We start from the raw sequence: 26973 nt of genomic DNA, 5'->3' as shown, positions 1-26973 counted from the left end.
ACTCCATGGAAACGAGCTTTTTAAAGGGAAGGACTTTGAGGGAAGTTTGATCGATAGATGTGCAGCACACATTTAGTTATTTGTCAGTTTGCAGCTTTTATTTTCGATGATTAGACCATTAGCGTTTGTTAATTGGTATCTCTTACAGTTAGATGCCTGTTCTGCAGTAGAAACTGAGAGATTGGGCATTATCTTCCTGGATGAATACATAAGAAGATGAGTTATGGAAGTGGCGCTGTGGCTCAAGTGGTAGAGCTCTTGCCTTGAGTTGAAGAGCGCAGGGACAGCGCCCAAGCCCAGAGTTCAAGCCCTACAACTGACAAAAAAAAAGAAAAAGAAAAAGAAGATGAGTTGTGAAAGTATATATTTTTTAAATTATTTACAACTCAAAGAGGGAAGAGAACACAAAGTTATAACTTACTATAGTAAATTTCAGTGTGGCTCAAGTGGTAGAGCTCTAGCCTTGAGCTGAAGAGCTCAGAGACAGCGTCCAAGCCCAGAGTTCAAGCCCCACAACCAACCGACAAAAAAAAAAAAAAAAAAAAAGAAAGAAAGAAAAGAAAAGAAAAAAGGAAGTACAGCAAATTTCTTGGAGAAAAGAGAGGCTTGGCAAAGTTCATGCCTGTAATCCTCACTATTCTGGAGATTGAAATCTGAAGGGTCGTGGTTTGCTGCTAGTGCAGGCAGGAAAATCCAGAAGATTCTATCTCCAAAATAACGTGAAAAGGGACTCCTCTTTGGGGGCTGTTTCTGAATGGAAAGTTGCTACTTTCCCTTTCTCTGCTTTCCTTTCATTTTCAAATAAACTTACTCTGTTTAGGAAAAACAAAAATGCCAGGCTTGAGATATGGCTTTACTGGTAGAATGCAAGCAAAGCTGACAAGCCTGAAGCCCCAGGACCCACAAGAAGAGAAATGAAATCATGTGGGGAGGCCCAGGATTCAGAGGGAGGAAGCAGCTTAAAGCTAAGGGAGGGTTAAGTGGAAGTTAAGATCTTGTTCAGTAGAGCTGTGGCTCAAGTGGTAAAGCTCTAACCTTGAGAAAGCAAGCTCAGGCCCTGAGTTCAAACTCTAGGACTGGAAGAAAAAAAGAAAAATTCCAATATGAACAGGTTTTAGTCAATTTTAGATATTTACTGCAACATTAGTTCTTCTTTGGGATAATTATTAAAATAAAAATGATGTTCGTTTTACACTAGTGTCTGGAACTATATCTAAGGCAATATTTGTAAAGTTTTTTAAATCTCCATATTACTGTCATCTCATTACCAAAAAAATTCTCACTGCACCAATGTCAGTGTCTCACTATAATCCTAGCTATTCAGGAGTTTGAGATCTGAAGATCATTGTTTAAAGCCACCTAGAGCAGGAAAGTCTATTGAGACTCTTATCTCCAATTAACCACCACAAAAGCTAGGAGTAGAGCTGTAGCTCAGGTGGTAGAATGCTAGCCTTGAGCAAAATGCTCAGGGACAGTGCCCAGTCCCCCTGAGATCAAGCCCCAAGACCGGCATGATTTTTTTCCCCACTGTGTTGTTTTATGACTTATACTTTAGAGTTTTCCCATATGATAGTAGAATAACATGTCTGGATTTCACAGGGCTCACTGTCCACAAGCATGAAAAAGAATGATTGGTTCTATCCATCCAAAATTCTTGGGACCATAGTGTTTGGATGTGGAGTTTATCTGGATTTTGAAATATTTGCATCTAAATCATGAGACCTCCTGGAGATGAGAACCATGTGTAAACACAAAATTAATTTGTGTTTTGTATATACTCTTTGCATATGGCCTGAAGGCAATTTTATGCAGGTTTGTTTTTAATGTGCCTGTGCTTTGACTGCCATCCATCACTCCCCGTCACGTGTGAGATTTTCCAGTGTGGCATCATGCCAGAGCTCAGAAAGCTTCAAAATTTGCAGCTCTTTGGGTTTTAGATTCTAGATTCAGGATATTCAACCACAGCATATGAGGGGAACAAAACCAGAGTTGAAAGTGTGCTGACTTCTGTGGCTTTTAAGTACGCAGGCAGTTTCACATTTCTTGAATCGAATTGTTTTCCAGGTTGTTGTTTGTTTAAGTTGATTATAACCATTGTGTTCGAGGATACTAGATTTGTGCTGTCCAGTTTGCTAGCCATTAACTAGTCTTAATCTGATAGAATACTTGAAATGTGGCTAATCGGTGCTGCTTCAAATATACCTTGGATTTTGAAGATTCCGAATGAAAAAAATAACCACAACTTAAAAAAATCTCAAGATTTTTTTCTTGTCAGTTGTGGGCCTTGAACTCAGGGCCTGGGCACTGTCCCTGAGCCTCCCAGTGCTCACTCTACCACTTGATCCACGGCACCACTTCCAGTGTTTGAATGGTTAATTGGAGACAAGAATCTCTCTCACCAGGACTTTCTGACTGGGCTGGCTTCAAATTCTGATCCTCACATCTCGGCCTCCTGAGTAGCTAGGATTGTAGGCATGAGCCACCGGTACTAGCTTAAGATTTTTTTTGTATTAATTTTATATTGAAAATATTTCAGTTAATATAGTATTTAATTGGAACATATTATTTGATTTATTATATTATTAATTTCAAATGATTAAAATGTTTTACTATATTAAGGTAAGTCAGATTTAGTATTAATTTTCATTTTGGTATTTCTTTTCAACTTTTTTATGTGGCTACTGGAAAATTTGTAGTTGCATATGTGATTCTGGTTACATTCCACATGAGCCATTGCTGGCCTACAACCCTCTTGATAAGTAATGCCTGTTGCTAGGTATTTCTTCCAGAGAAATAGCAAGATACCATTGTGCTACTGTGCAGAGGTTAGAGCTTTAAGATTGCCAATTTAGCTAAGGACAAGAATTTTCCATCTAACGCTGTTCCCATCATAAATTACATCATGCTTAGATCTAAGTGTGCTACATTCACCTCTATATTTGCCCCCCACTCAAGCCCTGCAGAACAGCTTGCTAGAATTGCAGGCAATACTTACTACCATCGGCATGTTGTTGCTTGATCACAACTGGATTGCTTCTGAAATGTGTCTTAAAAGCTTCTTAACTATGTCATGGGCTCATCATGAGAGTCTATAAACAGATTCTTAGCAATAGCTAATCTCCTTTTAATTGTATTCCATTCTTATTTTGAAATATCCTGTTTTCTTATTCGTAAAAAATTCTAACACGTTTCTCCATTACAGGTGGAGTAACTAACACAGCGCAATACCAGAACAGACTGATGGTATATGAACCTAACCAGGTAAGAATCATATATAAAAAGCTCATTGCCATAATTAAAATGAATGTGTGTGTGTGTGCACACGTGTGCTAGTTCTGGGGCTTGATACTGCCTTTAGCTTTTTTGCTCAAGGCTAGTACTACTTGAACCACAGCTCCATTTGGGTTTTGTTTGTTTGATATTTTGGGGGGGGGGTAGTTAATTGGTAGTTAATTGTCCTGGTTGGCGTTGAATCAAGATCCTCAGATCTCAGCCTATTGAGTAGCTAGGATTATAGGCATGATATCCGACTTAAGATGAAATTTTAAAGGTCTTGATAAGAAGCTGGATGTGGTGGCCCAGGCTTGTTACCCTGGTTTCTCAAGAGGCAAAGACTGGGTGGACAGCAGTTATAAGCCCCAGGCAAAAAGTTAGCGAGACCTATTACAACTAACAAGCCACAGCTAGTAGCACATTTCAGTGGTCCAGTAATGTGAGTGGTATACATAGCACAACTATGGCTTGGAATGTGAAACAACGGGTTGACTTTCTGTCTGTATCACAATTGGCCACCAAAGGTACACCCAGAGAATCTTGTGTATCATTCCATTTTGACAATTACTTGACTCTGCATTTAATGAGGGCAGCTCTCTCTCTCTCTCTCTCTCTCTCTCTCTCTCTCTCTCTCTCTCTCTCTCTCTCTCTCTCTCTCTCTCTCTCTGTCTCCCCCCCTCTCTCTTACAAGTCTGTATCCTGATGTCCTGAGAGGCTGTAGACTGTGGACAGGTTAGTGGTCTCAAGGGAGATCACTAATTGCAGTTGCTTGAGCATGGTGCACACATGGTTAAAGAGGAAGAAAGTGTTAACATTGCTTAAATGAGTTCTGGTCCATGTTTGTACACACATGCTCTTTTTAAAAATTCTGCTGGCATATTGTTTACGGTGGGTACTGGCAAACATCACATCTGCTTGCATCTTGCTCAGAATCTCAATAACTCTATCATTCAGCCCTGGTGCTTATTTCTCTTCTAGGCCTTTGTGGAGAGTCGATAATGCCTGCCATCTGCCACAGAGCACATCGCTACCTGCCAACAGGCAGGCTGGGGTGACCTCTGCCTCCCCACCACTGATTAGTATTCACACGCTAGCTTATTAGGAATGACCCCGCCAGGCCTCTTCGTTTCTTTGCCTTTGCAGTGGTTGGCGGCTCACCTGGCAGGCACTGCAGTGAAGGAAGCTGAAGATATAATCAGGGGATGTAGGCAGGCTTTGCAAACCAGATGGCATCTCCAGTCCTGTGGCAGGGGACTGACTGCTAATGCAAACATTGATTCCTAATACCATAATGGGTTGTCTCAAGAAAGCACCCAAGAAAAGCATCATTAGAATTTTCTTAAGAAATCACTCAAGTGTAATGCATTAGAGATTTTTCTTAGCAAAATATCTTAAAGAAAGGCCGGTTGTATTGAGGAAGATATTTGAGTGAACGGAGATTCTTACTATATGCTTAAACAGAGAGAAGATAATGCAAGCCTGTCAAACGGTACAAACTTCTTTCTCTGGAGTGGATCTTTGAAAGAGAAGATAGAAATGAGCTAGAATATGTGGCTATATTGCATATATGCCTAGAATGTATATGCCTAGAATATATATGCCAATGTTTGTACAAACTCATAGTTGTATTCAAAACATCATATGATTTTTCTGGTCCAAATCCAAATTTTTCTTGGCAGAAAGGAAACAAGGGTTCTTCTTGTATGTTTAGTATTTATAAAGAAAGAAAAAAAAGGCTTATTTACCTGCCTAATACTTGGTTTACTTATTTGATATTTATTTTGCAGTTTATGGTTAGTCAAAATTTTGAACTAATTTTTACTCGTGTACGTGTGTGTGTGTGTGTGTGTGTGTGTGTGTGTACCTGCCAATCCTGGGGCTTGAACTCAGGGCCTGGTGATCATCAGCTTGTCTCTCTCTCTTTTTTCTATCTGAGAATTTTTTTTGGGGGGGAGGGGTCCGGTCCTGGGCCTGAACTTTGGGCCTGGGTGCTGTTCCTCAGCTCTTCAGCTCAAGGCTAGCGCTCTACCACTTGAGCCGCAGCGCCACTTCCGGCTTTTTTTTTCTGCTTATGAGGAATCAAACCCAGGACCTCATGCATGCAAAGCGAGTGCTCTACCACTGAGCCACCTTCCCAGCCTTGAGAATTGTTTTTATTCTTAACTTTTGGTAGTTATACAGGGGAGGTGCATTTAACAAAGCAGTACATGAAAACAGTGCATCTTGATCTGTGTCATCCCCATCAACCTCAGCCTCCTTTGATTCACTCCTTCCCTTCCATTTCTCAATGCTGCGGTATGTGTAATGAATTATGGACTGCATTCTTCCCTCCTCCCCCCCTTCATTGTCTACTCCTTTCCCCTTAATTGCAAGTACCATTTTTGGTGCTTATTTTGTTGAGCTTTGATTTAGTATTTCTTTAAAAATATACTATTTAAGATCTCCATAGTGTTTATTATGATTTATTTAATTCATTTGGAACTGCTTGCATATTCCTGATATTGCTTTTGAGCTTTTTAGGTCAAGGCTACCACTCTAGCACTTGAGCCACAGCTCTACTTCCAGTTTTTTTGGTAGTTAACTGGAGATTAGAGTCTCATAGACTTTCCCGCTTGGGCTGTGGCCTTCAATGTGATTCTCAGATTTCAGCTTCCCAAGTAGCTAAAATGACAGGCATGAATCACTGGCACATGGCTACAGTTTATATTTTAAATTAGGAGCCTTATTTTCAGAGGGACTGAACATACTTTTCTTCTTCTGAAGAGTAACCTATAACCGGGTATTGAAGATTTCCTGGTTCCCTAAAGTTCTCATGCAAAACTTGACCTTTTACCAATATTAGCAAACATGTTCCTAAAATAACTTTTCCCAGTCTTGTAAGAGGTATAACTGGAAACATGTTAAAGTAAGTTGATACAAAGGAAATATGAGAGGATATTAAATTAAAAATCGTAGTTTTGGGGAAAGAAAGCAAAGGTACTTTCAACTTAGGTTGTCAAGACTCATTGAATATCCAATGATTGTTTTCTTTTTTTTTTTTAAATGGGAGCACGTATTGGACATATATTACATGCATCATTTTTTTAAATGCTTAAGTTGCATTAGCTCATTTCATCTTCACAATACCATGTAAACATTCATATCCCCATTTTACAGAGGAAACAGGCAGAGATTAAATTAACGGCAAAGGATCCCACATGGGTTATATTCCAGGCATTTGGGATCAAGAGACCGTTCTCTTTAATTATTATACTAGTATTCACTACATATCCAGCCATGTATTAGAGAGTAATTTCCATGAGCAAATTCTCTGAATTGGGTAAGAATCTTCATGACAAGTGGAGGGAGCAGACACATGGAGAGAGGGAAAGAGAGGGTGGGTCAGCAAATATAGTCATGGTCCTCAAGATACATGAAAATGGAATGATGCAACTTGAAGATATGGTTGGTGTTGGAAAAGTTGGGGGCGAATGATGGGAGGGGTGACATTGATCAAAATGTTTACTATCTATACACTCATTTGTTTTTTTTTTTACACTCATTTGTTAAAACCCCTTTGAACAACTAAAGATAATTAAAATGATGAGAATGACATTTTAAATATTTCCCATATAAAATGTGTCCTTTAAAATGCAAGCCAGAAGAAATGATCTCACTTAAGTCACAAAATAGGACTGGAATTTGTGGTTCTTTTGTACTTGTTTGCCTGTCAGAAGCTCATGACTGTGAATATACATTAGTCTATATACCTTGGGATGTTCAGATGGCGTGCAGAAATGAGGACACCAACTCAAAAGGAATTCAGCAAGGTAAAGTTTTCTTCTGCAGAGGGTGCTCCATCTGCCCAAAGTCTGTCATTCAATCAAGCAAGCACACAGAGCAGGCAGGCTGCTCTCTTTTTATCCCTGACCCAGCAGGCCCTGCCCCTCTCCTTAGATTGGCTGAGCTGGGGTTCACAGTCTGCAAAAGGATGTGGCTTAACTAGCAGGAATGGGATGCAACTAAAAATCAGTGAGCTTGTTACAGGATGTCTTAACGTGTAGCAAGGAAAATGAAGTAACAAAAACATAATTCCTGGCTTGGGCCAGGAACTTTGCAGAAAAAAACAACTCACACAAGACTGACAAACACTTTGATGGAAGCAAAACACTTTGCTAGAAAAGAACGCTTTCCTCACAAATGTAAATGCTATTCAAATTAAATGTGGATAATAAACACTGGGGCCTGACTGACTCCCTCTCTCTCCTCCCCGTCCCCCTCCTTCTCTCTCTCCCTCTCCCTCTCTCTCTTCCTCACCCTCTCTTTAGAATAAGTGGATAAGCCGCAGCCCCATGCTACAGAGAAGAGTCTACCATTCCATGGCAGCCATCCAGAGGAAGCTTTACGTTCTTGGAGGCAATGATCTGGATTACAACAACGACCGGATTCTTGTGCGCCACATAGATTCTTATAACATGGACACTGATCAGTGGACCCGTTGCAATTTTAACCTACTGACTGGCAAGTATCTGATTTAAAATTTAAAAAATAAGTAAACAAAATCAGGGCCAGGTACTGGTGGCTCACTGGTGTAATCCTATCAGGAGGCAGGAATCTGATGCTTGCTTGCAGTTCAAGGCTAGCCTGGGCTGGAAAGTCTTGTGAGGCTCTTATTTCAAAATAACCAGCAAAATGCCAATGTGGCTCTCAAGTGGCAGAACTCTAGCTTTGAGTGAAAAAAAAAACTCATATATATATATATATATATATATATATATATATATAATATTCAGAGATTTTAAGTTCTCACACTTGTTAAGTTAAAATTTGTTTCCTTAGAGTTTTAGACTTTTTTTTTGGTACATCTCCAAATTTTAAGTGCAGAGTTGGTAAAGCAACTTGCTTTATTAATCAGAAAGCTGTGCACTCACTTTTTCTCATATAGCATTATGGACTCCTTCAGGTCTGTGGACACCTTCTTTCTAAGTTCCTGTATTACCTTTGTACACATTCTCATAGAACCAAGAGTCATGCCAGGGCTCTTATCACGAATCATATGCACATATTGCTACAGATAGGAGGGACAAGGTTCTGAGTTAATAATTCTTTGCAGAAGCAATACATATTTGACTTCTCACTGTTCCATCCTCTTTTGATTTGAGTTCAGGAGTTCAGTGAAATGGTGCTCTTCATTATTTGTCACTGTTGAATACTGTTTTCTGGGTGTAGTGTTTTGGAAATGAAACCTTAGTAGTTCTGTGCAAAGGAGTTTCTGACCACACATCCTCAGCCAGGCATAGGTATGGCCCCTCCCCACCTCAAAAAAAGAATGAACGAAAAGCTTCTTCCAGACTGGAAAACATTGTCTCCCTTGTCAGTATTATTAATATCTACGAAGGAGCAAGGAAAATCACCAACTCAAAATTCCGGAAGACATTTTAATATTTTGAATGGGCATCAGTCACCCCCAGCTGTTGTTGGAGAGGTACCATTGGGAGCAAACCCAGAGACTTCAGTGCTTTGCATTGAGGCCATTTTTTGCAAAATGATTTTTGAGGCCCCCTAGCAAGAACTGAACTCTCAGTTGTAGTGGTACCTTAGACCCTGGATCCTTGGATCTGTTATTCTGCCTGTTACAGAACCCAGCTTATTTATTACTCCAGTCAATCCTGTGTCAGCTCATCAATAAAAAAGACTCTTTCGCTTCAATGGCCTCCAGGGAAGAATATGTGGTAGTGAGTTATTCTCTCTTCCTTTTTCAAGTGGGAGGGGAAACCTTTCATCATTTTGGCGTGTTAGTATCAAGAGATTATCCAGGCTGGTCCAAGCTCAGGCACTTTAATATAATCTTAAAACTGTTGTATATGTAAAAAAAGGGAGGCTAGCAATTTTATCTGTTGTTTCTGCTATTTGTCTTCATTTGAGGTGTGCTAGGGGCATGGTTCTGTTTTATTGTCTTCTTGGGAATGCAGTTTTTACTTAAAAGAATGTAAGCATTTGCCTTAAAGGCATTTGTGGGCACATGAGTATTTTTGTTTATCTAAAATATACCTGATTATCATTGCTATAAATTAATGGCATATTTACAAGAGTATGGAGCTTAGCTCTATATAGCTTTATTGCTTTGTTTAACTCTACATTTGACTAACTTGGCTGTTAGCAAGTGTATTGGTCTGGTTCAGACCTGACACAGTTAATTCTTTTGCATTCTGGAGGCAGTGATTAGTTTCTACAAAAATCCCATGGAGTATATGAAATATGCCAAAGGGGGAACTGTCTTCCTCAGGGGCAAAAGGGTTAATTAAAACATGGAAGAAATGACTTCTTTTTTTTCCTTCACATCCAATTCTTTTTACTTTAGGCCAGAATGAATCTGGAGTTGCTGTCCACAATGGGAGAATATATTTAGTTGGTGGATATTCAATTTGGACAAATGAGCCTCTGGCTTGTATCCAGGTAAGTGGTTGGAGTTCCTTTTGAAGTTGACCCATGTGCTTTCATTGGTTTGCAGTGCACCCACGATGGAGGACATGTTTACAGATAGAGTTCAAGGCCTATTTTGGGGATGGGTGGGAGTTGTAAGCAGTTCAACCACTAAACTGTGCCCTATCTCACAAAAATAAGACATGTTGAAAATGAAAGTGGGAAAACGCTTTAAATCTACAAGTAAACACGCTTGTCATGGTAAATGACAAAAAAAAAAAAAATACACTGGGATACGGCTAGGACTCTAGACATTTACACAATGACACCAAAGGAGAATATTCTTAGGAGAGAATCACAAAGGTTCAATAGCTATGAGCATATGATCATATAAAATGATACTTAGAAAAATGAACTCCAAGAAATGGAAACAAGAGGTTTTGTGTTATTTTGTTGCTTCTTGATTTTTTTTTTTCCTTACTCGTCACTGTTTTCAATTTCTGTACCTCTTTCCTTGTATGTAAGTTTATCTGTTTGAGGCAGGTAAAGGGGAGAAGACATGGTGGGACAAAGGATGAACAAATGCAGCAGTGACACTCATTAGACACTATGTTGAAAATGAACTATACAACTTGTGTGGAAGTGGGGTTGGGAGGGAAAGGCTGGGAGAAAGCAAGAGGTGACACTGCTCAAAAAGAAATGTACACATCAAGCGGAAAAGGTCAGATAATGTGATGTCAGGAAAATGAACCCTTAGATATGTATTTTAATGTTTTTTTTTCTTTCATGCATGTGTTTCTAACGCATTTATAAGATTATCTCTTTGTTGCTTTGTATGTCCCTCCCCCACAGTATAACCCCTGTTTTCACTATATTTGATGTCAGTATAACTTGAGGAGGAGATGGGGAAAAACCAGTTGTTTAAGGATACAGGTGGACCTGTTGCAACAATGAGAAGTACAAGTTGTCATGTCCAAAACGAGCTTTACAATGTCGGTGCGGGGGGGGGGGGAGAATGGGGTGGAAGGAGAAGGATTGGGATTGTGGGGGAGGGGGGAGGCTGGGAAGGGACGTGAAGGGTAAACAAAAGGAGGAGGCTGCAATGCTTGGTAAGAAATGTACACATTATCCTGCCCATGTAATTGTAACCCCTCTGTACAGTATGTTCACAAAAAAAAAAAAAAAAAAGAAATGTACTCATTACCTGACTTACCTAACTGTAGCCCCTCCATCTATCACCTCTACAATAACAACTTTTTTTAAAAGAATAAAAAAAATGTGAATCATATACTGGAAACAGGGAAGGTGGGATGACTTACCTTTTGTTACAGATCAAAAAAAAAAAAATCCAGAAAGTTTTGGTAATAGCCATTCAAACTCTGAAAACTACAATTGTCTCCTCTTCATTGCAACTTGTTCATTTCCATAAATGCCACCTACAATGGTGTTCTTGTCTTGGGCAGTCTATGAGCAGGGGCGATCATGGCTGGTGTGGAAGGGACAGTCTGTCTCAGACAATAGCCCTGGCACATCTGTATATGAGTGTGGGAGAAGCCCAGGGCAGCAGGATGTCAGCTGGGCTGTTCTCAGATGCAGCAGACTTCACTGATTAATACTTCATGCATTTTTGTGTATTACTATTTTATAATTCTTTAAGTTTTTCAGTTACATATTCTCTGATAAAAATTGATTTTTTTTTTTTTAGCTATGACCTTTCTTCTGCTATCAAGAAAAGTGTGCTCTTTTAACCACTCTTATTATATGAGAGGTATTTGGGAGTGGGGTTTGGGAGAATGAGATAGTCTCTCTAGTAGCTCAGGTTGGCCTCAACTTGCAGTACTCCTGCCTTAATCCCCAAGGTGCTGGGATTATAGGCACATACTACCATGCTAGCTGTTTCTCACTTCTTTTTGGGGGGAGACAGAGGAGGAAAGGGGGTGAAGGATGGTACTGATGTTTGAATTTAGAGCCCCATGTTGGCTAGGTAGCTTCTGTTACTCCTTGGACATACTGTCAGCCTATAGGAAGTTTCAACAACTTCAATATTTTTCAGAGTTTGATTTTTCAGTAACATTTCATAAGATATATATAGAGAGAGAAACAGATGTATAATTTCATGGCATATCTGATATTCACACCATGTATATGATATATATCATGTAGCGTATACATAGCCTAAATATGATATGCACATCATATATATGATATACACCAAAGGTACTTATTTGTTAAAGTCCTTTAGTTTTCTTTATTGCCAGTACTTAATTGTTGTGTTTAGTTGTATTTCCCTGTACCCATATGGCTTTATAATTTCCCTGTATTCATAATGTTATCTTTTTTTCTTCTTGAGCTGTTTGCCAATTTTAAGGATTTAAATATCTATCTAATACACATCCAATAGAAAAAAAGTCAGCAGCACAGGAAAGACATAAAAACATAATTAAAAGCAGTCATATGGATGAGATTCCCAGATTTAATAATTAGAATATATTTTCATAGCATACCTGGAACACTTGGATAATAAACAATCACTAAGGAAACTTTAATAAATTTCAAAAATTAGTATTATGAACCTCTAATACAATGCCATTAATTTGACCTCAACAAAATGTACCCCTGTAATCTTGAGATAATAAAACACCATATAAGCTAAGGATTAAAGAAGTGATGATGGAGTGTTAAAAAAATTCCCATAATTGTGTGACAATGAAAGCAATAAATCAATAGCAACGATTACAAGATAAATGCAGCTTAATAAATTTATAAAATGATTTAAAAATAAACTCAAAGTAGAAAAAACAAAAGATGTGAACGAATGAGGAAGTGATAACAAAAAAATTATCAGACACACATACAAAGCATCATAATTTTAAAGGAGTTATTTAAGGCATATTTTGCAGAACAGCTTATCCATATCTTTTGGATCTCAACAAATGTGCCTGCTGTTTTCACCTCAGGAATGGCGTCTGTCTTCATCCAAGCATCCATGTGGCAGTTTTCAGTCTTTTAGGTTTCTTCTAATTTTCACTTTTCAGAATTGCTAAAACATTGAACTGGTCAACAGATAGCTCTGCTCTGTAGTGGTGGAACCCCGTTTCCTAAGTGCCTTTGGAAACCTCATTTGACTGCTTGCCAATGGAAGTAAGTTGGAACTTACTTATCATTACCTTGCAAATTTTAAGTATTTATGGTGCATTTCCATTCATTTTCTTATTGGATTAGTTTAAGGAACAGAACAAAAGTTAGTTATAACTTAATTTTTATAATGATCTTGGCATACATAGCAGATTTAGGAGACCACAGGCTGCCATAATTTAAAGCTTTTTCCACATCTCCTGTTTTGGAATAATCTTGAAAGTAAGCATGTAAGACACAAGAAAATTAACAACAAAACATCAGAATCTCATAATTTGCCTTCCCCTCCCCCCAAGAAAGCTTTTCCCATGATGGATCAATAACTAAATACACTATGTTGCTAATGTCTGTTCTCAAGCAAAATAGGTTACCTTCAAGAAATGAAGTGGTCTAGAATGGTACTCGAGGCCACTGAAATATTTAAACGCTTCTTCCAAATTTGGTATTCGAAAGAGTATTTTTTTTTTTTAATTTTCATTTTAAAGCTAGGGGCTGGGAATATGGTTTGGTGGTAGAGTGCTTGCCTAGCATGCATGAAGCCCTGGATTTCATTCCTCAGTACCACATAAATAGAAAAGGCTGGAAGTGGCACTGTGGCTCAAGTGGCAGAGTGCTAGCCTTGGGCAAAAGCAGCTCAGGGACAGCGCCCAGGCCCTGAGTTCAAGCACCAGAAATGGAAAAAAAAAAAGTTAATTCCTGTATTAGTGGCATAAATTTCTCCTGAGACTTGCAATAAAATATTCATACATATGTGTATGTATGTATTTATATATATATATATATATGCTTAAAAACTCATCATTATGGGTAATTCTGTTGCTTTTTGCTAAACAAAACCAAGCAAATCCTGTTTATTCCCTAGAGGCTAGCATATGGTTCTATAAAGCACAGTTAAATTTGATAAAAAAAAAAAAATTTTAGTCTTTATTATTAACAGAAAATGTGCCCATATTACCATATGGTTGTCACTTAAGAGATAGTTGGAATAAAAATTGTCACAATTAACAGACCTTCCATATATCATGTTTTTGAATTTTTAGTTATTGACAACTGGTTGCTGATGATAGGATTCTTTCTGTACTAAAGCTGAAATTTGTTTTATGGTTGGCTACAGATCAATTCTTTTGGGGCATTCAGCATAATATATTGATGGTTGGAGATTAGTTCCATGTTCAAAAGCAAGACACTTCTTTGCTATTGCTGGAAGAATATCCAATAGGGAGGCAAGCTAGTGGAAGACTGGAATAGTGATCTGGAGAAAAGGCTCATGAGAGAGAGAGTGCCCACTGAAAAGTATAGCACAATGGCAGAAATCACAGGCACACTCAAATGATCAAAGTTTAAATTTTTGTGCCATAAATTACTAATCCATATAATCTCCAATCCAAGGTTAACCTATAAACTATTCATCTCAGGCTGATTAATGGAGGTTACTCTCAAATAGCTCAGAGATTGTTCTATTAATATCCAGAAGGACTAAAATTCTTTTATTCCCCCCGTGAAAATACCAGCCAATAGCCTGTCTCATTAGATGGATGTTTCAGGACCCTAGTCCAAGTTCATTTAGTCGTCACTTGTGGGATTTTTGGCCCCTGGGGAAGAAGCATGTAGGATGCAGAGAAGATATTCATTTCATTTCTGGCTACTACTTCGATTCCCTGATTAACCACATGGAGATCCAACAAAAGAGAAAGCTAGATGTTCTTGTTAGTACTTGTTTGCAGATTGAGCTCTGGACTTGTTAGACAGAGACTTATGGATAGATATACTAGAAACAGATTTCTACAAAGTGAAGGTGCTCATTTCTTATTTGTGAGTACGTAAGCAAATGCCTGGCACAGGAAATAAATCTTGGCGTGCCACGGATGACAAGTACAACACAAGGGAGCAGCTGTCTTAGTGTGCAAGTGATAAGTCTGTTTCCAGATCACTTCTACTATTCTCTTCACTTACTATGTGTTCCTTGTGGCTGGAGGATATGCTGCCAGTCTGGCACCGCCTTCTCCAAGACACCTTCTTTCTGCCAGTTTACAGGGGAGTATTATGGAGAAAAACTGCCAAAGCCTCATTTTCCCCTTGCAGATTAAATACATTACATCTGCTTAACATTTGCAGTGTCAGTTGGCCCATGAACCCAGACAAAAGCTCTCTGGATGATTAACTCACTGTCATTTTGCCTTTTAAGAATGGACCATTTTAGGGGAAGGGATATTGTTAAGGGATTTTATAATCTTGCTTTTTTGGGGTTGCCTCCTTGAGCCTCAAATATTGGGAAACTTTACCAGTCAAGTTACTGCAAGTTACTTATTTTTTAATCTGTGTATCTACTGGCTTTCTTCCCCGTAAATAGAAGATAATATGATAAATACTACATGTTCTCTACTTTTGAAATTTGTTGAAATACTAATCAAAATCCCACTGAAACTTCCCTTTATCTTATCAAGAAGGCAAGTGATACTTGTCATACTGATCTTGAGTTTCTCAAGAACAAATGTATAATAATCAAGAAAATGGGGAGGTATTCAAAACAACTGTAGATGTGATACTGCAAAAAGATGCACAAATTACTGAATGGAACAGTTTGTACTTAGTATGAAGGAGATATTCTAAATTAATAGTGATAGGGCAGATTGGTAAATGGATTGGGAGAAGTAAAATTCATTTGGGGGAGAAAAACAGCTAAAAGATGGATGATCTTTTGTTCTAGAATTTAGTGACCCCCCCCTCCCCATTAGGTTGGATGGACTCCCAATTTTCCAAGGCTCCTTTCATCTTAAACAATGTATTAACCATAGCTAAAGTGTTATTAAGGGGTTATCATACCAGGAACAGATGAAGATGTGAATGGACGAAAACATTGGAACAAATATTGAAGCTACTTTGTTATTCTATGTATGAAACAGGTGCTCAGCTACAGTTCACCAGTTTTCACAACAAACTTACAAGGTTTTGTTTTCTTTATCTTAAGGGCAAGGACTTGAAAACAAGTGTAAAGATGCTACCTATAAACTAGTTTGAATGTTACTTAGCCAGTCTAAGGAAATTTGACTAAGGATAATGCTATCGTTTTCATCACTATTCTTAAGCTTGATTGTGAGTAAACATTTCTGGGATTATTTTAGCAAGAAAAACAATTCCCCAAAAGGGTTGGGGATGATGGTACACCGAGTTTAAGTCCAGATGTCCTGAAAGATACATACAGCTTTGTTGTGAGTAATCACCTGTTCTTGTTTTGTAGGTTCTAGATGTAAGCAGAGAAGGCAAAGAAGAAGTATTCTATGGGCCTACACTACCTTTTGCTTCCAATGGAATAGCAGCATGCTTCCTTCCAGCCCCATATTTCACATGCCCCAACCTTCAAACTCTTCAAGTGCCTCATCACAGAATTGGTACCATCTGAAAAGCCAGTGCTCTGTTAGTAACCATCACCGATGGAGGAAAAAACAAGTTTGACTTCCAGATAGTGGACTTGAAACTCCTCAGTGCTCAATGCTTCCTTGTCTTCTTTCATGGGTCTTCAATTTCAGATAAAAAGTAGCAAAACAATTTTCTAAAGTACATTATTGGGAACTTTTCTCTGTGTATGTCAACATAAAGTAAAAATATGTTTGACTTTTATTGTGGTGTAGCTTAGTGCCAACTGAATAGTACATTGTTTTTTCATGGGTCTTTCAATATTCTTTGTACATGTTCCCAATCAGCACTGTCTAGGACATGACACAGCTAAGGCATTTTTTTTTTTCATGCGTTACCTTAAAATCTTTTGTACTTGCTCCCTTTACTAGGTTAAACATTGGCTTGTAAATTTTCTTTTCAAAATTTACCATGAAGTCCAGCTCAGTAGATATTCAACATTATGATGTTATAAATTTTTAGGTACTATGTTTTATTCAAGATGATATGTATACTAGAAATTGAAATATCTAGATCTTTCCACCTTGGTTATTTTGACCTTAGGTAAGAACTTTATATAGTGTTCCATTTCTCCCGCCTTTTAGAGATGGTAATAACTGATTTCCGTATTAATTCAAAAGAATGTTTAGAAGATCAGGCAAGCTCTGAAGCTATGGCTAAGGGGGAAAAAGTTATGCAAATTTAAGGTGTTTTGCTGTGCTGGGAGCCCTGTAACTTAATCAGGACATGATTTTTAAATTTAAAAATGACTACATAGAACCTAGAATAGTGTAGTATGGGATAATGACTTTTAAAATCACATGAGACCTGTTTTTCTTCACTAGGAAGAAGGGTATTTACCAACACCAAAGATATCCCCACCCATACAATCCATGCCTCAAACAGGAACTCCTTTACATTTTACAAGTCGCGTAGTGAAGTACAACATTTTAAAGCTAAAAAAGACTAGTTGTACTAAATATGATACCATCAAGTGCTTTGACATAAATTTGAACCTAGAATTGGCAGTTCTAATGAAGTTTCCACTTGTTTTAAGGAGATGTCAATCAGGAGGACTTGTGGGATGGTTCACTTGTAGCAACACATATTTTATTACTACCACCTTCAATAATGCATACCAATTCCTTTATGGGCTAAGTTTTTGGGTCTGCTTTGTGTATAACAAAAATAAATAAAACAATGTAATAATCACATTTGAACATAAATTCTATGAGTGTGATCTGAGTTTCTTCTCACCAGGATTTGAGGTCATCTTTATTAAAAGGAAGACTTTATTTTGACTTGACTCTTAGAATCTTAATCATTGATCAATACATTTTTTTTTCTAGGAAACTGTCATTTTTATCCATGTAACTGTTCTTAGTTGTTAAATATGAATGAAAATTCATTTTTTTGAGACAGAGCCTTGCTATGTAGCCCAGGCTAGTATCAAACTCATAATCCTCCAGTCTCTGCCTTCAAGAAAATCTTATTATCTTAAACACAGAATTCCTAGCTTTGTATACTGTTTTACAATACTTAAAGCATAGGGAGAAAAAAAGCAAATTTTAAAAAGAGCAAGAATTTAGATAAAAAGCATGACAGTATTTGGATAGTTCAGAACAGATATTGATAACTCATACTTAAGCTGTTAACAGCTACTTTAAGTTTATATAAGCTATCTAAATTGCAATTTAAGTGACTTGTGTCAGAAAACAGACACTGCATTTCAGAAATCTTTTTTTTTTTTTTTTGGTCCTGTTGTGGGGCCCAAACTCTGGGCCTGGGCGCTGTCCCTCAGCTCTTCAGCTCCAAGCTAGAGCTCTACCACTTGAGCCACAGCGCCACTTCCGGCTTTTTTTCTTTTTGCTTAGTGGTGCTGAGGAATCGAACCCAGGGCCTCATGCATGCAAGGCAAGCGCTCTACCTTCCCAGCCCCATTTCAGAAATCCTAAGGAAGATCTGAACAATATTTCAATTTTTCTAAATTTCCCATTTGGCACATGAATTTTCCCTCCAGCAGTTTTTCCTTGTTAAACCATTAAAGTCCATTTTTCTCCCCAAACCTCTCACACACACAATGAAAAGGAAATGTCCTAAAAAATAAGCTTGCCTGATTAGGGTACGCCTAAGATTACCTCATTTCTGTACAATTTTTTAAAGTATTCATTTAAATTAGTATATATTATCAAGTCCCACCTTGGTGAGTTTTATAAGGTATTATTCACTGGTATTAAAGAACAGAACTCGGGATTTAAGAACGTTTGCATGGAGTTCAAACACATCCTGTATAGCTACAGCCAGAATAGCCTCAGAGAGACAATATTCTGACCTAGTGGCATCAGGAGGTAGAGATAGGAGGACTGAAAATTAGAGGCCTATCTAGACAGTTAGGAAGCTCTATCTCAAAAAGCAAAAGGGTGTGGCTCCAGTGGTAGAGCACTTATATGCTAAACATGCCTGGGTTCAAGTATAACATTTCTTCCTTAAAAAGAAAAGGAAACAAAGGTCACTTACAATTAGATCCCTTTTCTCAAAATTATCAATAATAAGAGAAAAATAATCGATTAAATCATGTATTGGGACATAAAGACATATACTAATGCCTGGGTACAGTCCCTCAGCTCTTCAGCTTAAGGGTAGCACTACCACTTTAGCCACAGTGCCACGTCCGGCCTTTTCTGCTTATGTGGTGCTGAGAAATCGAGCCCAGGGCCTCATGCATGCAAGGCAAGCACTCTACCACTGAGCTACCTTCCCAGCCCCATATTGCAGGTTTTTTTCAGTTTTTTTTTTAAACTATAAAGAGTGGAGCTGGGAAGGTGGTTCAGTGCTTGCCTTGCATGCATGAGGCCCTGGGTTTGATTTCTCAGCACTATATATGCAGAAAAAGCCAGAAGTGGTACTGTGGATCAAATGTTAAGAGTGCTAGCCTTGAGCCCAGAGTTTAGGCCCCATGACCTACAAACAAACAAAAAAACCCCTGCAAACAGTGATCCCTCACTTATGTTCCAGAGACCCTGACAGGTGAGAATCCATGAAGTAGCAGTAAGTGAACCGCAATATAGCGAGGAACAACTGTCTACTACTGCTACTTTGCAGGTTTTCACCTATCCTAGGGTCTCTGGAACATAATTCCCACAACAGGTGAGGGGTCACATATCACATATATCTTAGCAGAGTATTACTTTTGTGTGTGTGTGTGTGGTGCTATTCCTGGGGCTTGAACTCAGGGCCTGGACATCAACACTAGCACTCTACTACTTGAACCACAGCTCCACTTCTGGCTTCTTTGGTACTTTTCTCATTGTGTATTCCTTATGTCATATCCTTCCCTGAAACATTCTTGTTTGATCACAAAGCATATAATCAATAGGAATAAGTCTGACGATTATTGCTCCATGTGACATAGCTCATTTTTATTTTAGTTTTCAAATAGTGGACTTATTATAAAAAGAAAACTGCATAATCATGGATACAATATAATTAAAATATATATCTAAAATTTTCTATATACATATCTTTAATCTTTATCATATGCACAAATAACTTATAAACAGCATAAAATAGCAATGTTCAGAACATGCAATAAATTGGCGATCATCACAATAAAGATTCTAGGAAGTAGGAAATAATCACAATCACTTAGTACAGGATTTGGTTATCTAACTATACATGTTATCAAACTGAAATTGCAAGTCTCATATCTAATTAAACATGCGAAAGAATACTTTACTTTGCTAGGTTCCTGGTCCAATTGTTTTAACACAGTAAGTCATAAGAGTGACTCAGGCTTATAATCCTATCTATATGGGAGAAGATCAGAAAATCATGGTTTGAAGTCAAACAAGAGTTATCTGAGCCCTTATATCAAAGTACAAGCTGGGTATGGTGGTTCATATCTTTAATCCCAGTTATGAGATGTATAACAAAAGCATAATGTGTTGGAAGCAAGGCTGAAGAAGTACAATATCGGCCTAACAAGCTCAAAATCAAACCTCAGATTATCCTTTCTCCAAAGCATGCTACTTATACGGGCATATGATACTGTTGCTTGACAAGGAAGTATTTTCAACTCTAAGAAGTGGAGGCAAGAGGAGAGTGCTATGATAACAGGATTTAGGAAGCTTGTCAAATTTCCATACAATACATAGTAATAAACATAAAAAATCCAGTGACAGGTGGCACAGTGGAATGTGCCCATCATTTCAGCACTGGGTTGAAGCAGATGGACAGCACACTCAATGCAAGGCTAGCCTGGACTACATAACATGGTTCTAGCTTAAAAAAAAAAAAAAGAAGAAAAGGAGAGAAAGAAAGAACAAAGAAAGAACAAAGAAAGAAAGAAAGAAAAAGAAAGAAAGAAAGAAAGAAAGAAAGAAAGAAAGAAAGAAAGAAAGAAAAGAAAAGAAAAGCCAAAAGAGACAAAAAGCCTATTTGTGCACATGGGAATAGCCCCATGTAATTTCTAAGGAACAAAGTAGCTTTTACCAACTTGCAAAGCCAGGTGTAGTGGAGCACGTTTGTACCCCGACACTTAGGCTGAGGCAGGAAGACAGCCTGAGCCTTAGAGCAGGATTAGGTCTCAAGATACAAACCAAACCAAACAACAAAAATCCCCAAAGTTGTGAGAAAGAATGGAAGATAAGGGTAATAAAAATCCACCGAGCTTGACCCCTACAAATAATACACTTTTAAATAAATACCCAGGTAGGAAACGTCAAATGCAGTTACCATTCAATGACAGAGAGGCACTTCTGAGGAATTCGTATTTCAGTAAACACCAAAATTTACTTATACAAATTCAGGAGGGTTCTTGGTACAACAAGATCATGGTAATGCTGCGGGAATATCTTGACATTGTTGACACCTGTTTTGGTGCTGCTAACTTGGGCTTGAACTCAGGGGCTAGATGCTGTCCTTTATTTACTCAATGTTGGCACTTTTAACACTTGAGCCACAACGCTACTTCCACCTTTTTGGCGGTCAATTGCAGGTAAGAATCTCATGCACTTTCCTGCCTAGACTGGTCCCAAACTTCAATTCTCAAATCTCAGCCACCTGAGTAGCTAGGATTACAGGCATGAGCCACCAGCACCTAGCTGGTAATTTTTTTTTTTAAATCATGGGGTATATTCTAAAATGGCAATAATAATAAATTCATAAACAAACACTTTTTATATATATTCATCATTACCAAGTAACATGGAGTGAGCCAGTTGTATTAACATGGAGTTGTATGTGCTTTACATTTTAAGACTGGCAAATAACAGCATCACCGCAACCATGTGAGTCATAAGCTCTGCTATGAGGTTTCAACAGCTATATCAGCAGCAGTAGAAACTTTTTAGCTCTATTATAATCTTATGGGCTCATTGGCATAAACGTAGTCCATTCCAGACTGGAACATCATTATGGGCTTACGAAGAAAAGATAATACAACAGGGATAGGTAAAGACAGAAAAGTTTTAAACTATGAAATTCTCCCAATGCAAATGAATTCAACACTGAATGGTTTTTGCAGAGGAGCCTCCCCATGTTTATGTTACCCACAGAAACCTTCTAACTCAACTGAAATGCAAATCAAAACCAAATCTTAATGTTTAATAAATACTTTCATCATTCTGTTATCCTTCACACTTAACATCTTGATGTCTTACAGATGTCATTTGGCTAAAATGCTCCCATAGCCAAAGTGTCTATTTTTCTATATAAATGTCTTGAGTTTCTATACAAATGAAATGGCGTTTTAATTTTTGGATAAGGAACTGCATTTCCAGCTGGCGACATGAATGAGGCAGAGTGTGGAATGAACATAGTATTCAGAGAGAGCAGACAGTCTTGTGCTTGGAAAAAAGCAGGAAAAGGGAAAGTCCAGTTGATATAGTCTCCACACTGGAGGGTTTGAATGTCAGAGTCAAAACAATGGTGAGTTAATGGAGATTCTGAAACAGAAAACAAAGAAGATGAAAGTAATACTTTAGGAGCATGAATAAATATACTGGTTACTGTGCCTAACAGAAAAAAGTTTAGATGGCACTCATTACAAAACAAGCAAGAAAACATAAAGCTCACAAGCTCAAGAATCAGTATAGCTAAATAACTGAAAATGGTGTTAAGTAAAATACTAAAAAAGCTAAGATGTCTCTGAAGCCTCTGAAATTTTAGACTTAAGTAACTTGAGGAGTAGAGTAGAAAATGAAAGTAGGCCCTCGTTTGTAATAGTAGGCAACATGGAGAGCTGTATACTGCTCTGAGACTTCAGGAAGGTCCAAATAGAGAGGTCAGGAGAGAAACGAGCAGGAAAAATACATATGACAAACAAATTCTGGGCTAGTGTAATTCATTTGTTACTAAAAGAATACTGAGACAGAGTAGTGAAGGACCATACATGACGTGACTATTGGGGACAGGAAAGAAGACCCTGAGGATGCTCTCAAGACATGGTGTGTGAGGCAGGAAGTGGCAGCATCCTTGAAGAAAGGACTCTGAAGATAGGGGAAAATGCAAATAGTAAAGAGAAGTTGACAGCAAGAGAAATGAAAACAAATCCCCAGATTGAACATCAAAAGAATGGATTAAATTACAATGAGAGGAAGTGGTCTTAGAAATTAAGAGGGCAGCCGGGTGCTGGTGGCTCACGCCTGTAATCCTAGCTACTCAGGAGGCTGAGATCTGAGGATCGCGGTTCAAAGCCAGCCCGGGCAGGAGAGACCTTGAGACTCCTATCTCCAATAAACCACCAGAAAACCGGAAGTGGCGCTGTAGCTCAAGTGGTAGAGCGCTCGCCTTGAGCTGAAGAGCTGAGGGACAGCGCCCAGGCCCAGAGTTCAAGCCCCATGACCGACAAAAAAAAAAAAAAAAAGAAATTAAGAGGGCATTAAGAAGACATGGATATCACAGAAACAAGCACAAGGTAAAGACTTGGAATAGAGGATGATGGGAAGACTTGAGTAATAAGTGAAGAATCAGCAAAGAGTTTGCAAAAAATGAATTGAACTTTGATTTACCTATGCACAAAGATAAAAAAAAGTGTTGCTATATAATTTTTGTTGCTGATTTTACAGCATAAATGGATTTTTTTAGTATTTACAAAACTATGTCTGAATGCATGATTTTGCAGCAGCTCTTCTTACCCATTACAAGTTTCATACTCTGAGAACCAAGGTTCTAATATCTCTCTTGAAGAAAAATAAATTATAGGTATGTGCACAAAACATATAACTTTAAATTCAATAACTTTAGTTATTTAATTCATTTTTAGTGTTGGGGACTAAACCCAGGGCCTTCATTGTCAAGAGTCCCAACCAATTAAACCCCTATTTAAAGGCTTAAAGAAACAGAACTGTTAACTGTTGAAAGTTGCAAAGCAATTAATTAGTAACTTAATAAGTCACTATCATAATGAAAATAAATCCATTGCTGTGAAGTTTAAGCAGCTTTAAAGAAACTTTTATTCCATTTGTACAATGGCAAGGTGTATATGTCCATGTGGGCATATCATTTGTCTTATTGCCATGAAAATGACAAATATACCTTTGGAATTCACAGATTACCATTAGAAGAGACTGATGATTTGCAGTCTTTCCTTCCTTCCTTCCTTCCTCCCTTCCTTCCTTCCTTCCTTTCTTCCTCCCTCCCTCCCTCCCTCCCTCCTTCCTTCTTCCTCCCCCCCCCCCCCCATTTTTCCTTCCCTGTAGGGGCCTGGGTTATATGCTACACAAGCCCTCTACTAGTGAGCTATACCCTCCGCCTCTTTTTTATTTGGGAGATACTTTTTTTTTTTTTTTACAGAGCTGAGGACCAAAATGAGGGCCTTGCACTTGCCAGATAAGTGCTCTTCCACTGACCTAAATCGCCAGACCCTATTTTTTGGATATAAAAAAAATACTTTTTCAAATCTAGAAATTATTGAACCAGAAAGTAGTCAAAATATATTCTTGAAGGAATAGTGGAGCTATGGTAAAGACTGCAATCTCAAGAAAGAAACTAATCATTTCAAAATTGAAATAGGACACTTAAGAAAACACCTTGATCATTTATCTAAGATCTGTCATTAAACAAGAAACAAAGTGAGAGGTATTATTTACTTTTACAGGGAAGAATATAAAAATCATGTCATATACCTCTCAACAGAATATAGGCTAACATTTTCACATGGAGTACACAGATTGCTAAGGATTATTCTTGTCTTTTCTCTATAAAGGAACCAGACTCAGAAAGGTTAACTAATCTCAAGATAAAATGAAGCTGGGTTTTGGATCTCTGGGTTCTCAACACTAGGACCAAAACTCTTTTTACCAAATAGTGCTCACCATAGAAAAGGTCAAGTCCCAATTGGTAAAATACACAACCTGAGACAAGAGTTAAAAAGCTGAGAAACTAGCTGATAAAGGAAATCAAACAGGTTCTGGTAAGCATTTAAGATTAATTATACAAGAAAGAGAAAGATCACCTGACTTCTTAGACTTCATTAGTAGCAATCTTAAGGTGTTTCCAGTATACTATTTATTCTGTTTCCTTACAAGCTCTGTATTTTTTCCTACTGGTATATCTTTAGTATTGACAACTCAAACAAAGTATGAGTCAAGAAAAGACCTGGAAATTCTTAAAACCTAAACACAAGCACAGTTGGTATAAGTTAAAATACTTAACATATATGACTGGTATAATTTGATGGTTAGATTCAGTCTATTCCTGACAGTGAAGTACATTTGCAAGGATTTTTTTACTGATCAACTTGTCTTATACACAATATACCAAAAGAAAACAAACAGTTCCATCCCCTAACAATCTCTGCTCCTTCACAAAACAATAATAAAATAGGGCAGTAAGGAAACAAACAAAAAACACAGTACATTAATACAGAAATTATATTTGAAAAAGACAACACAGAAGCTAAAAAACACAGACAAAACAACAATTACAACAAAAATCCAAAATCCAAAAGTCAATCACCTTATAGTAAAAAGACAGAACAGTCACTACAAGCTGCTTGATAAGACACAGATAGCAAACCTTCACAGTTAGAAGTCTTCTTTAATTAAATTAAAATCTTTTCAATAGAACACAGCTTTACAAAGTTCCAAAGATTCAATTACAGTCACTAATTAACTTTCATTATCTTATTTATAAATGTTGTACTTACAGGTATACAAGAGAAAATAATCCTAGAAATTATTTAATGGAACATTAAGCAATTAGTTAAAAGGAGTTCCAGTGGTGCCAAGTGGCTTGAGACAGGGATAATCAATAGATAGAATCAGAAGAGATTATGTATTTTCACTTTCCAGCCTTTGCTTCTCATCTTGTCCCACCTGTCCTAGGTGAGATAGTAGTTTGCTATATGCTTCCCTGTTAAAGAAACAAAGAAAGCACATTTTTTTTTATTATTTCCATTTTTTACTTACTCATTTACTAATTAAGACTGTTCATCCACCTAGCTGAAAATGTAGCACAAGATTTTTAAAAATAATGCTTCATATACATATATGAGCAACCTTAGATATGATTTGCTGTTTTTATTTTTGGTTTGCTGTTTTTAAATTGTGTTCAGAGATAATGAACTATGTTTATTATTATGCTTAGGGATGATAACAATATGATTATAATAGGAAGACTCAGGTCACAATCTTAAGTTTGTACATACAAGTTTTAAAACATAAGACAGATCCATATAATTAAACTAGGAAATACATTATTTTTTTCCTTATCTTAGAAGTAACAAAGATTAAAAATGAAATTCTGTTTCTCATACTGTTTAGTACTCTCTGTATTTGAGATGTCTTAAAGAAGTATTATGCTTGTTACTTCATTAGTCTCAACAAACACTTGTGCTATTCAGAACCTTCAAAAACAACACTTGCAAACATGCCTAGTTAAAGTGGTGCACTAACAAGCATTTGTCTCAACACCACACTGTGTTGAAAACTTTCACATAGTCTCTCCAATTTTTTCACTTCAGAAGCCAAATCTTAGAGAGGTCTTTGCATTACTGTTTTATGCCATTACATTAAACATCATTTCTTCAAAGTCAAAAGCTAAGATTTGAACTAACCCAATCTTCTCTCTCCAGAAGTCTGTAAGAGGCTAGACAAGTTACTATATGAGAGGTGTTTCATCATCAATCAGAACACAGTCAAATAGGTGTGATCCCTGCTCTCCCCTTAAAATGTTCATTTATTGTGCTGAAAAGATGGATTACACTAATGGATGCCATTAGTAAGCTATAGTTATAATCAGTATAGTCATGCCTCCAAGCAAAATCGGACACTGTACAATTTTTTTCAACTGAAACTTGGGGCATTTATATTTAAGCTGTGTATACACCAATACACAGGTTCAAGTATTTGATTAACAAACTATGACATTTAAATTCCACTATTAGTACTGACTTCTCTAAAATAATCCCTTTAGAAAGTATATGAGTTACTTTACAATGCTGAATTTTTCTAAATAGTCATCACTATTTGGGGCAAGTAAGCCAATAAGAAAACAAAAATTTCAGACTAGGACCACACTCTGTGGTACAGCACCAGACTAGCAAGCTTTATTACCTATTTTTGTCCAAAATCCATATTATCTAATTGGGTCACTTATTTGCTGGATATACATGCTATAGTTTACTCAAAAATCAATCGGGCTAGAGGCATGGCTCAAATGGTAGAGCACTTCCCTACTCAATGAAAGGCTCTTGAGTTTAAATCCCAATGTATCAAACAAAATAAAAATCAAGCAATCCTTGACTACGGAATTTATAATACCAGAGGC

The 26973-nt window shown here is 37.5% G+C and overlaps 2 protein-coding genes across 7 annotated transcripts in view; one reads left to right on the top strand and one right to left on the bottom strand.

Moving 5' to 3' along the window:
- The window catches only part of Klhl32 (kelch like family member 32), a 195429-nt gene extending 178000 nt beyond the window's left edge, over positions 1-17429 (top strand). For 4 of the 5 annotated variants that reach the window (XM_070010226.1, XM_070010225.1, XM_070010229.1 and 1 more), the window contains 4 exons: positions 3203-3261; positions 7581-7773; positions 9614-9708; positions 16049-17429. In XM_070010226.1, coding sequence (XP_069866327.1) covers positions 3203-3261; positions 7581-7773; positions 9614-9708; positions 16049-16210 — 509 coding nt within the window. In that variant the 3' untranslated portion in view covers positions 16211-17429. Of the gene's footprint in view, positions 1-3202; positions 3262-7580; positions 7774-9613; positions 9709-12710; positions 12810-16048 lie in introns of those variants that run through there. The other variant, XM_070010227.1, reaches the window with a different exon arrangement.
- Positions 17430-25145: 7716 nt separating this feature from the next.
- The window catches only part of Mms22l (MMS22 like, DNA repair protein), a 102008-nt gene continuing 100180 nt past the window's right edge, over positions 25146-26973 (bottom strand). For both annotated transcript variants that reach the window (XM_070010240.1, XM_070010241.1), the window contains exon 25: positions 25146-25557. In XM_070010240.1, the coding sequence (XP_069866341.1) occupies positions 25476-25557 (82 nt within the window). In that variant the 3' untranslated portion in view covers positions 25146-25475. The remainder of the gene's footprint in view (positions 25558-26973) is intronic.

The sequence above is a fragment of the Dipodomys merriami genome, unplaced genomic scaffold (genome assembly GCF_024711535.1).
Source record: "Dipodomys merriami isolate MVZ:Mamm:240054 unplaced genomic scaffold, mDipMer1.0.p SCAF_8, whole genome shotgun sequence".
In the NCBI taxonomy this organism is placed as follows: Eukaryota; Metazoa; Chordata; class Mammalia; order Rodentia; family Heteromyidae; genus Dipodomys; species Dipodomys merriami.
The sequence above is the reverse complement of the archived record's forward strand: the minus strand, read 5'-3'. Positions and strand labels throughout refer to the sequence as shown.